Genomic DNA, 11,808 nt, shown 5'->3' on the forward strand with positions numbered 1-11,808 from the left:
GGAGAGTATTTTGGCGAGATCGTGCCTCCAGGAATCTGGCACAATTCATATTGTAGGAATTCTCACCGAGGTTCGGTAGGTACCTAGGTATGTTCTGCCATGTCCCCCTCATTATACGTTGTTTTGTTGCCTCTTATACATCCACTCACTCACTCATACACACACACACACACACACACACACACACACATATATATATATATATATATCTATATATACTGTGTATATATATGTACAGGCAAACGCTAACATGACAAGCCGCCACAGACATGCCCCGTCTTCCTCCCTCGCTCTTCTGGCGAGCCAGGAAAGATATCTCCCCGTTTGCTCCCGTGCTCCTCCCGGTCTGCCGGGATCTCACCTCCACCGCCAACGAGCTGCGCTGGATTCGCGAGCACGTCCGTGACACCCCGTCTCCCGTGCCCGACCAGCTCCGCGTCTGGGACCTGGTCGAGAAGCGCGGGAAGGGCGTGCCGCTGCAGTACGTTCTCGGGAACCAGCCGTTTGGCGACCTCGACATCAGGTGCCGTCCAGGCGTTCTCATTCCGAGGTGAGATCTCTCATCTGCAGAAACATCTCCCATGTCGCTCGCTCCCCTGCATCCCTGGAGCGGGAGGGGGCAGCATGACCATCCATGCCTACCAAAAAAAAAAAAAAAAACGATTTATAGGAAGAGCGCATGGTTAACCAGCACACCCGCACCGACAGACCAGAAACGGAATCCTACACCCTCCAGCTCGCCTCCCTCCTGGCCCGAGACCGCCCGCCGCCCTCGTCCCTCTCCATCCTCGACCTTTGCACCGGCACGGGCTGCATCCCCCTCCTGCTCCTGCACGCCCTCCTCCGCACCCTCCCTCGCCCGGTCCCCATCACCGTCCGCGGCGTCGACATTTGCCCTCACGCGGTCCAGCTGGCCCGCGAGAACCTCCGCCGCGCCCGCGCCAGGCTTTCCTCCACCGCCGGCGACCTGGAGGGAGCCTGCTCGGTCGCCTTCCTGCAGCACGACATCTTCGACCCGTCCCTCCTCCGCCTCCTCGCGAATCCCGAAGAAGCCATCACCACCACCACCACCACCGCCGCCGCCGCCGCCACCCTTCCGCAACCCCTCAACCCCGGCCTTGACCTCCTCACCATCAACCCCCCGTACATCTCCCCGCGCGCCTTCGCCCGCTCCACCGCCCGCGCCGTGCGCAACCACGAGCCGCGCCTCGCCCTGGTCCCCGAGCCCCTCGCCGCCGCCGCCGCCGAGAGCAGCGACAGCACGCTCGAGCCGCACGACGTCTTCTACGCCCGCGCCCTCGCCATCGCCGACGCGCTGCGGCCCAAGAGGATGCTCATGGAGGTCGGCGGGCTGGACCAGGCCCTCAGGGTGGTGAGGTTTTTCTTGCGGCGGCGGCGGCGGCGGCCCGCCGAGGGGCTGTTCAAGACGGTCGAGGTTTGGCGGGATGAGCCTGCTGCCGGGGATCGGGGCGAGAGGATGGCTGTCGAGGGGACCGAGGTGACGGTGAGGGGCGAGGGGTTGGGGAGGGCCGTGTATTTCTCCGTGTTTTGATCCTTCTCGAAACACCGATGGTCGGGAAAGGAATGGCTTTGATGGTGCCGGGCAAGGGTTTTTTGGTGAGACTCATAATACATTACGGGCATACCTAGGCATACATAACCTTCCATACACCGAAAAAACAACCAAGTTAGAAACAAACGCTGAGAGGGGGGTATATAGATATATATGCCTGTATTGAACCTCTTTGTCTATCCTTTCCGTGTATGTATCTCTGGTTTTTACCCCTTTCCACCACGTACGCACAAACATCCAACTTCCATTTTTTTTTCTTTTTTATACAACAAAATTCACCACCTTCCCCTCCTTGACCACAACCACCTTCTTCGCCTTGCTCACATCCGCACTCCCGCCAGGACCCAACCTCGTCTTCCCCTCATGCGTCTTGAGAATTTCCCCCACGATCCACTCCCTCAGCTCCTCCTTGTCCATCCCGCCCCTTGGCTTCGGAATCTCCACAACGCACCGCAGCTTCCCATTCACCTGCACGGCGCACGTCTGCCTCCGTGGCTGCAGCAGCTCCAGCTCGAGCGTCCCATCCAAGACGGGGAATTCCGCCCGGCCCTTGCCCCGGAACATGGACGCCTTGTCCTCCCCCGGCCGGGCCGGAGAGAGCAGAGACCAGCACTCCTCGGCAAACGCTGGCGCGACGGGCGCCATCATCCTCACCAGCGCCGAGATGGCCTCCTGCTTGATGACGGGGCTCAGTGCCGCCTCGCGGTCCTGGATCGCGTTGGCCAGCGCCATGAGGTCCGAGACGACCGTGTTGAGCGTATGCACCTTCTCGTACGACGCCGTCACCGACGCGATCGTGTTCTGCACCGCCCGCCAGACGGCCACGTCGGCATCCCACCGTTCCAGCTCCTCGCCTGCCATCTCCTCCAGCTTCTTGGCCGTTTCCTCCAAGTACCCCCTCGGCGTCGCCTCGTGCCCCGCCTCGGCTTGGCCCAGCCCAACCACCAGGTCGTACACCCGCCCCAGCCACCTCGTCACGCCCACGATCTTGTCCCCGTCCCAGTCCAGCACCTCGCTCACCGGTGCCTGGAACAGCATGTGCGCGCGCGTGGCGTCCGCGCCGTGCTGCCGAATGACGCCGGTCGGGTCGACGCCGTTGTGCTTGGACTTGGACATTTTCTCGTACGTGACGGTCGCGGGGGCGCCGGTGGCGGCCACCTTGGGGGAGGAAGGGTCGGCAAGATCGACCTGGTCGGGTCTCAGGAACTTGCCGGTGGCGGGGTCGATGTAGGTCCGCCCGTGGACCATGCCTTGGGTGATCAGCCTGCGGAACGGTTCGTGCACGGCGGAGGAGCCGTCTTGCTGGCCCGGCACGAGGGACGACGTCATGAGGAACTTGTAGATGAAGCGGGCGTAGAGGAGGTGCAGGATGGCGTGCTCGACGCCGCCGATGTAGAGGTCGACCGGCAGCATGGAGCGCGCCTTGTCGCCCGAGAACGGTGCGTTGCGGTTGTGCGGGTCGATGAAGCGCATGTAGTACCAGCTGGAGTCGACAAAGGTGTCCATGGTGTCGGTGTCGCGCTTGGCCGGGCCGCCGCACCGGGGGCAGTCCGTGTTGACCCATTCGTCGAGCGTTTCGAGGGGGTTGCCCGTCTTCCGGCCGGCCCAGTGTTCGTTGACCTCGGGGAGCAGGACGGGCAGCTGGTCGTCGGGAACCGGCACGGCGCCGCACGAGCCGCAGTGGACGACGGGGATGGGCGTGCCCCAGTACCGCTGGCGGCTGATCAGCCAGTCGCGGAGCCGCCACTTTTCGAGACGCTTGGCGAGGCCGGCTTCCTCGAGCATGGCGATCAGCATCTCTCCGGCCTCCTTGGACGACTTGCCCCGATACGGCCCGCTATGCTCCGTCATGACGCCGTGGTCGACAAACGGCTCGTTGGCCATGGCCGTGGTCGACTCGTCTTCCGAGGCGGCGAGGACGAAGCGGACGGGCTCGCCGTAGCGGTGCGTCTTCCAGAAGGCGTGGTCGCGGACGTCGTGGGCCGGGACGCCCATGACGGCGCCCTCGCCGTAGTCGCCGATGACGTAGGGGGCCACGTAGACGGGGATGGACTGCTTTGTGGCGTCCGGGGTCTCGGGGTGGTAGGCCAGGGGGTTGACGGCGCGGATGTGAGGCAGCATGTAGCCGACCTTGGAGTCGGGCGGCAGGCCGGGGAGGGTGTCGAGGAAGGCCTGGAGCTCGGGGTCCCTCTCGGCGAGCTTGGCGACGACGGGATGGGTGGCGGCGAGGGCCAGGTACTGGACGCCGAAGAGGGTATCGGGGCGGCTGGTGAAGACCTCGATGGCGGCGTGCATGTCGTGATCGTAGGCCAGGATGGGGAACTTGATGGTGGCGCCGACCGACCTGCCCAGCCAGTTCTTCTGCATGGCCAGCACGCGCTCGGGCCAGGCGCCGTCCCGGGCCAGCACGTCGAGGTCCTGGAGCAGGGCCTCGCGGAACTCGGAGATGCGGAGGAACCACTGCTTGAGCTTGCGCTTTTCCACCTTGGCGCCGGAGCGCCAGGAGCAGCCGTTGGCATCCACCTGCTCGTTGGCCAGGACCGTCTTGTCGACAGGATCGTAATTGACCTCGGCCTCGGCCTGGTAGGCGAGGCCGTGCTGGTGCAGCAGGAGGAAGATCTTTTGCGTGTGCTTGTAGAATTCCGCGTCGCAGGTGGCCAGCTCGCGGTCCCAGTCCCACGAGGCGTTCATCAGGGCGAGCTGGTCCTTCATGTTGGCGATGTTGGAGCGGGTCCAGGCGGCCGGGTGGATGCCCCTCTCGATAGCGGCATTCTCGGCAGGCAGGCCGAAGGCGTCCCAGCCCATGGGCAGCAGGACGCGGTGGCCGCGGAGGGCGTAGTAGCGGGCAAGAACATCGGCGATGGTGTAGACGCGCAGGTGGCCGAGGTGAAGGTAGCCCGAGGGGTAGGGGAACATGGGCAGGATGTACTTGGTGATGTCGTCGTTGGACTGGCTGGTGGCCTCGGCGAGGGACGCCCACCGCTCGCGCCATTTGGAGTCGAGACTGGGGAGGTCGAGCTTCTGGGCGGCGGCACAGGCCGTGGCCGTGACGGCGAAGGACCGGAGGGCGGTCCAGGGGCGGGAGCGGAAGCCCGGGGCAGGGAAGCACGGCGACGACGACGACGAAGCGGCCGGCGGATGGCTCCATGCAGGCCGCGGCCGCCACGAGCCCGGCCTGGACAGGGAGCGGCCGATGGACCTGGTGCAAATCAGTGGCATGGCGATTCCATGGCTAGGCGAGTGGCTTAGGAAAAGTTGGCAATTGTCGTCGGTGGAATCTCGGGAGGAGAGGTCACCTGCTTCCCTTGCTGGTTGGAAGGTCCCGTCGGTCAAGAGCTCACCACCTCGCACCCCACTTCCCTCGCTTCAGCCCACCTCCGGTGTAACTACTACTGCGTACAGTACTGTGTACGTATAGTAGTAATACTGCGTACCCACTACCAGAAAATAAAGTGGGGCCGTGGACGAGCAGCACCTTGTTGCGCCTGCACCCGACTTTGCACTTGGGCTCGCACTTGCGCTTGCGCTTGCATCTCGCATCCATCCCGTGGATGTGGGCCGTGTGGGTGGGTTCCGGGTTGTGCGTTGTGCCTGCCTGTGCCCCACACAATGCCAAGGCGGCAGTTGTGGACCTGGGCTTGACCTGACTCGGTCGCAGCAATCGCAGTGTCGTGTCCGGGCCGCCGACCAACGGCAACGCAACGGCAACGCAACGGCAACGCTCGCACGGGCCACATTCATGTCTTGGCACCTGTTACCCTGCTGCGCTGGAGGGTTGGGACGGCTGTTGACGGTCCATTGCCGTTGTTTCTTGGAAACCTTGAAACCCCTTTCTGGCATCCTGTCGCTTCGGGGTTTCAATCACGAGTCCAAAAAAGAAACTCGTCCCCTTTCGTTATTTGTTTTGTTTCCTTGTTCTTTTTGGACGATACGACGTTCTTTGCGGCAGCAACGCTCGCCGCCCGGTCTTTTTTTTTTTGTACTTTCAGGACCGGGGGATCCGCATTGCCAACCAATCCTCCGACGTAGCGTGTTACGTTCAAGACGGATACCGGGATCCTCACCGACGCTCGTCAACTTCGACCGCTCGATCTGGCCGAGCTGCTTCTCTTCCTCCACCACCACCACTACCACCGCCGCCGCTGCCGACCCGACTTCCAGGCATGGTGTCGAACCCGCCGTTATTCCCTGAGGACGCATAAAACACCACCGGGCGAGCCTCCAGCAGACTCGCCCCTCCGGCCATCACCACCGCCACCATGCCGCCTCTCTACGCCAACCTCCCGGGCAACATCCGCGACTCGCTCGAGCTCGCCTCGCTCGCCAGCTCCAGCCAGGCCGCCGGGGGAGCCGACGACGATGTTTCCTCCCGGCCCAGCCTCTCCTCCTCGCGCCGCGCCTCCCTCGAACGCGACGACCCTCTCGACTCGGCCAACCCCGCCGCCCCCTCGGCTTCGCGCCACCGCTCCTACTCGGTCTCGTCCGCCTTCGAGTTCACCGCCAACCTTTTCCCGCTCTCCAGCACCGCCGGCACCAACGGCGGGTACGCGCCGCTCGGCCCCACCGCCTCGTCCGCCGGCCGCCACCGCGGCGGCGGGGCGCTCAACAGCGGCTCGCTGGAGAAGCACAAGACCCTGACGTACCTGAACGGCCTGTCGCTGATCGTGGGGCTGATCATCGGCTCGGGCATCTTCTCGTCGCCGAGCCAGGTGAACTCGCACGCCGGCTCGCCGGGGGCGGCGCTCATCATATGGGTGGTGGCCGGCGTGCTGGCGTGGACGGGCGCCGCGAGCTACGCCGAGCTCGGCGGCGCCATCCCGCTCAACGGCGGGTCGCAGGTGTACCTGGCCAAGATCTTTGGCGAGCTGGCCGGGTTCTTGTTTGCGTGGGTCGCCGTGCTGGTGCTCAAGCCGGGAGGCGCCGCCATCATCGCCATCATCATGGGCGAGTATCTGGTGCGCGCCGCGATCGGGGCCGAGGCCGAGACGGTCAACCCGTGGATCAACAAGGTGGTGGCCCTGGTGGGGCTGGCCCTCGTGACCTTCCTCAACTGCGTCTCGACGCGCCTGGGCACGCACATCAACAACATGCTCATGTTCCTCAAGTTTGTCGCGCTGCTGGGCGTGGCCATCATCGGCATCGTGGTCGCGACCACGGGGTTTTCGATGTCGGGCCCGGCCAACCGCGACTGGAAGGACCACCCGTGGTTCGAGGGCACCAACATGGACGCCTCCGCCTGGGCCGTGGCTCTCTACGCCGGCCTGTGGGCGTTTGACGGTTGGGATAACGTACGACCCTTCCCCTTTCTGTTCTTGTCCTGCTCCTCCCGGCAGGCCTGCGATCTTGCCTCGCTAACTTTTCTTCCCCCGCCAGACGAACTACGTCGTGGGCGAATTCCGCAACCCCAGCCGCGACCTCCCGCGCGTCATCCACACCGCCATGCCTCTCGTCATCGCCTGCTACCTCCTCGCCAACGTCTCCTACTTCCTCGTCCTCCCGCTCGACGCCATCAACTCGTCCAACACGGTCGCCGTCATGTTCGGCTCCAAGGTCTTCGGCGCCGCCGGCGCCCTCGTCTTCGCCCTCATCGTCAGCGCCTCGTGCTTCGGCGCCCTCAACTCGTCCACCTTTACCAGCTCCCGCCTCATCTACGTCGCCGGCAAGGAGGGCTACATCCCCGCCGTCTTCGGCCGGCTGGGCGGCTCGGGCGGCGGCGACCCGTCGGCTTCGGAGCTCTCGACGCTGCGCACCCGCTCCCGGCTCGCGCGCAGGCTCGCGCGCCTGCTCGGCGACGAGGACACGGGCCTCTTCTTCACGCCCGTGCCGGCCCTCGTCCTCAACGCGGTCCTGACGGCCGGCTACGTCGCCGTCGGCGAGTTCGGGACGCTCGTCACCTTTTACGGCGTGGCCGGGTACACGTTTTACTTCCTCACCGTGCTGGCGCTCATCGTCCTGCGCGTGCGCGAGCCGGACCTCGAGCGGCCCTACAAGACGTGGATCACGACGCCCATCTGCTTTTGCTGCGTCAGCCTGTTCCTGCTGAGCCGCGCCGTCTTCTCCCAGCCGCTGCAGACGCTGGTCGTCGTGGGGTTCGTGGTGGCGGGCGTGCCCGTCTACTTTTGGCGGGTGAGGGGGATAGGCAGGGGGGCGACGGGACGAGGGAGAAGGCAGGGGAGGTTAGCGAAGCGGGAGGCCGGTGGCGACGAGGGGGGGCGGCCGTGGTGGAAGTTTTGGGTTCGCAGGAGGGAGTAGTACTCGTGCTAGTAGTAGTAGTAGACGTAGGGAGTACCTTGGTAAAGAATCGTGTAGATGGGATGAGCAAAAAGCAAGGAAAAAAAAAAAGAAAGAAGCCAATGCGCACCTTACCTTCATACATAGAGTAATAGATGCTGCTATCCATGTTGGTTGGATACCTATAGCTCATCACAGGGGTACGCTGTTTGCTTGTGCCGACCGTTGTATGCATGTACGTCCGATAAAAAATATGATACTCCGTCTTGCAACAGCGAGGGCATACTCCATATAGATCCCTCCGGACAAGTTCCAGGTTAGGTACATGTTCTTGGGCAACTCTGTGCAACAACAACAATAACAACACACACACATACACTTTGGAGTCGAGGGAGCCGAGGACTTGAAAAAAAAAAGGTGGTCTGGTGTAATTCGACCCAGGGCTCGGGCGAGGGTGTACATAAGCGTCTCGTCTCTGATCCCATGAATGGGTGGGTAGCAGCGTCTTCGCCTCTTCTCTTGCGCGGCGTGCGGCGCGCTACCTCTGGACGGTCGGGCCTCGGTCGCAGCAGCATCTGGAGCTTTAAGCTGACGCTCAAGCTGGGGGGAAAGGATAGAAATAGGTGCTTATGGCAGCCCGGTCAAGGCGGTGGACGTCAAGTACCATCGATGCTTCTCCTCCTCCTCCTCTTCCTCCTCCTCGCCAGCATGGCGATACGCCTCCGGGGCGGCAAGTTGAGGAGGCATTGATGGAGGAATGACGGGACAGAAACGGAGAAAGGGACAAAGGCACATGAAGAAGAAGAAGAAGAAGAAGCTAGGCGGCCCGGCATGATCCGTCGACGCTTCGCCTTCCTGGGCTCCTTCCCTCTATTCTGAAGGAGCGCCTGCTGAACTACCTGCCGGATAGGTATGCAGTAACAGGCATCCGTGGCTGCCTAGTCCCGAAGCTCCGGTGCGACCTGCCTGGTGCTTCCCTTTTTCCAGGTGGGTCGGTAGGAACAAGAAGGCGAAGCCAGGAGGAACAAGCCGGGTCGTTTTGCCTGCCTTGGCCACCCAACGAGGGCGTTTGTTTCCCTTGCCATCCAGTCACGTCCCAACATGCCCCCGTTCGTCTGATGCTTGTGTCTGTCCCATCCGAGATGCATGCGCTCCCTCAGCCATCACCTGCACCGTTGTTGGAAAAGCATGCCGAGCCATCACCGAGCAGAGGCGGGCCCCACACGGACATCCCGACCCTGGACCTGCTCCAAGTACCGAAAAGGGGACGGGACGGGGAAGGGAGCGGTTCTTGCTTCCAGGTTCCGCGTGAGGGGAAACGCGGGTCAAGGGGTCCAATGAATGGCCAGACTCCAAGCCACGGTGCGTACGCAGCAGTTATTCCGTAGCGGTACCTGAACGCCAAAGCTCCCTGGGGGCTTTCCTGGCCCCTGGGTCTACGGTCCAAGTAGCTACCTACTAGGTCCGGCCGAAGGTAGACAGCGAGAGAGCTTCTGTTTCGGGCGGATTCCCTCAGCCACCTTGCCTTGTGGTGTTGACACCTTGAAGCCATGGCTCATGACACGGTCCTCCAGGTGCCATCGGCCCGGGGGTTTTGCGCACCACGGCCATCGGCCATCTGTATCCGGGCCAAGGCTCTGAGCTTGGTTGGTCTGAGATCGGCATCTGAGACAGCCGCATTCCCTCGGGTCCTGGGCGGAACAGGCGAGTGATACCAAACACATCGGGCATGGAACTTGCAACGAGGAGGAGGGGAACAGAAAATATCCCCGAGACTCTTCCTTGCCGTGTTGTTCCCCCTCTCTGCGTTGCAGAGGTCGGTCAAATTCATATAACAACCCCCCCCATCAACTCCTTGTGCGGTTACTCGCGGAAGTGCCCTTCTTCGTCTGAACTCCAAATTGGCCTGCATCCAGCCCGCCTAGGTCTCATCCGGTCTCTCGTGCAAAGAGAGAGGGAACAAAAGAAACGATATAAGCCGGCATTTTCCTTGCGAACTCCCGCTCCGTCCCATCTCAACGTGGTTCTTCGGGGTCTTACCTACGCTTCAGAAGCCACACTCTCTCTCTTACACACACATCCACACACAAGCCAAAATGGTACGTACACTCCTCCGCCGTTCAGCTTCCCTCTGAGCATCCCATTCTCCTCCCTTTTCTCTCCTCCTCCATTTCCATCCATCTCCCGCTCCTGCGGGTCCTGGCGACATGTGCTTCCTGCCATGGGCAAAGGCGCACCCGTCAGCAACACAACGTCCCGTTTCAGCCCTGCTCCCTCTCCGGCCGCTGGCTAACCACCCAACGCGATCAAGGTCAAAGTTCTCGCGGTCCTCTACGACGGCGGCAAGCACGCCGAGCAGGTACGAAAAACAAGATCTCTCCTCTGCTTCTCCATTGCCGCTCCAATCCCCGGGCTGCTCTCGTGCATGGCCGTCACAGGAACGGAACATGGATAAACGCCCAGAACCATGCTCTCTGTTTTGCTCCCTTCCCCCTCCTCCCCCCTTTTGGAATGCGAATGCCACCCGGGATGCGGGGCCCATCTCTCTCTCTCTCTCTCTCTCACACACACACACACACACTTACGTCACGCTGCCCTGCATGGACCCCGGACTCCGCAGGGCTCGGGCGTTCGGGGAAGTGGGGATGTCATTGAGGGGCCCGCGGGTCGATCAACCGGCTTGGCAGCACGGCAGACCAGGGGGCCCAAGGGGCAGCAAACGGCGAACGGGCATGGCATGGGCTGGTGGGGTCTCGGAGCCGAGATCAAGCTTCCGGAGTGGCTGACATGCGGCGGCGGACAACAAACAGGTGCCCGAGCTCCTGGGAACGACCGAGAACGAGCTCGGCCTCCGCAAATGGCTCGAGGACCAGGGCCACACCTTGGTGACGACGTCGGACAAGGAGGGCGAGAACTCCACCTTTGACCGCGAGCTCGAAGATGCCGAGGTCATCATCACCACGCCGTAGGTTGCCTGGGCAGCAGCCCCCGAAACTGCTTGGACAATAGCCCGCTGACAAAAAGAAACCCGCCAGGTTCCACCCCGGCTACCTCACGGCCGAGCGCCTGGCCCGGGCCAAGAAGCTCAAGCTCGCCATCACCGCCGGCATCGGGTCGGACCACGTCGACCTGAACGCCGCCAACAAGACCAACGGCGGCATCACGGTCGCCGAGGTGACGGGGTCCAACGTGGTCTCGGTCGCCGAGCACGTCGTCATGACCATCCTGATCCTCGTGCGCAACTTTGTCCCCGCCCACGAGCAGATCGAGGCCGGCCGCTGGGACGTGGCCGAGGTGGCCAAGAACGAGTTCGACCTCGAGGGCAAGGTCGTCGGCACCGTCGGCGTCGGCCGCATCGGCGAGCGCGTCCTGCGCCGCCTCAAGCCCTTTGACTGCAAGGAGCTGCTCTACTACGACTACCAGCCCCTGTCCCCGGAGAAGGAGGCCGAGATCGGCTGCCGCCGCGTCGAGTCGCTCGAGGACATGCTCGCCCAGTGCGACGTGGTCACCATCAACTGCCCGCTCCACGAGAAGACGTACGGCCTGTTCAACAAGGACCTGATCGCCAAGATGAAGCCGGGCAGCTGGCTCGTCAACACGGCCCGCGGCGCCATCGTGGTCAAGGAGGACGTCGCCGACGCCCTGCGCCGCGGCCACCTCCGCGGCTACGGCGGCGACGTGTGGTTCCCCCAGCCCGCCCCCGCCGACCACGTCCTGCGCACCGCCAAGAACCCCTTCGGCGGCGGCAACGCCATGGTGCCCCACATGTCGGGCACCTCGCTGGACGCGCAAAAGCGCTACGCCGACGGCACCAAGAGGATCCTCGAGAGCTATCTGAGCGGGCGCTTCGACTATCGCCCCGAGGATCTGATCGTGCATGGCGGCGATTATGCCACCAAGGCGTACGGGCAGAGGGAAAAGAAGTGAGCAAGCGAACAGAAACTTGGTAAGAAGGAGAGAAAAGGGATGGCGAGGCGCACAAACACGCTGGGTATCGCGATTGT

General features: G+C 63.1%; 4 protein-coding genes across 4 annotated transcripts; 3 read left to right on the top strand and 1 right to left on the bottom strand.

Annotated features, from left to right (window-relative positions):
- Positions 1–269: 269 nt before the first annotated feature.
- On the top strand, positions 270–1,552 carry VTJ83DRAFT_3415 (uncharacterized protein; the record flags this gene model as incomplete). Its single annotated transcript, XM_071009791.1, has 2 exons — positions 270–550; positions 709–1,552. The coding sequence occupies 2 exons, from the start codon at positions 270–272 to the stop codon at positions 1,550–1,552; spliced, it is 1,125 nt and encodes a 374-aa protein (XP_070867293.1).
- A 282-nt stretch (positions 1,553–1,834) lies between these two features.
- On the bottom strand, positions 1,835–4,792 carry VTJ83DRAFT_3416 (uncharacterized protein; the record flags this gene model as incomplete). Its single annotated transcript, XM_071009792.1, has 1 exon — positions 1,835–4,792. One exon carries the CDS (start codon positions 4,790–4,792, stop codon positions 1,835–1,837), a length of 2,958 nt encoding a protein of 985 aa, XP_070867294.1.
- Positions 4,793–5,832: 1,040 nt separating this feature from the next.
- Positions 5,833–7,825, top strand: VTJ83DRAFT_3417 (uncharacterized protein; the record flags this gene model as incomplete). The annotated part of the gene is made up of 2 exons (XM_071009793.1): positions 5,833–6,861; positions 6,947–7,825. 2 exons carry the CDS (start codon positions 5,833–5,835, stop codon positions 7,823–7,825), a joined length of 1,908 nt encoding a protein of 635 aa, XP_070867295.1.
- A 2,075-nt stretch (positions 7,826–9,900) lies between these two features.
- On the top strand, positions 9,901–11,731 carry VTJ83DRAFT_3418 (uncharacterized protein; the record flags this gene model as incomplete). Its single annotated transcript, XM_071009794.1, has 4 exons — positions 9,901–9,903; positions 10,116–10,163; positions 10,615–10,769; positions 10,840–11,731. The coding sequence occupies 4 exons, from the start codon at positions 9,901–9,903 to the stop codon at positions 11,729–11,731; spliced, it is 1,098 nt and encodes a 365-aa protein (XP_070867296.1).
- Between the last annotated feature and the right edge of the window lie 77 nt (positions 11,732–11,808).

This window comes from Remersonia thermophila, chromosome 3, assembly GCF_042764415.1.
Source record: "Remersonia thermophila strain ATCC 22073 chromosome 3, whole genome shotgun sequence".
Classification (NCBI taxonomy): domain Eukaryota; kingdom Fungi; phylum Ascomycota; class Sordariomycetes; order Sordariales; family Chaetomiaceae; genus Remersonia; species Remersonia thermophila.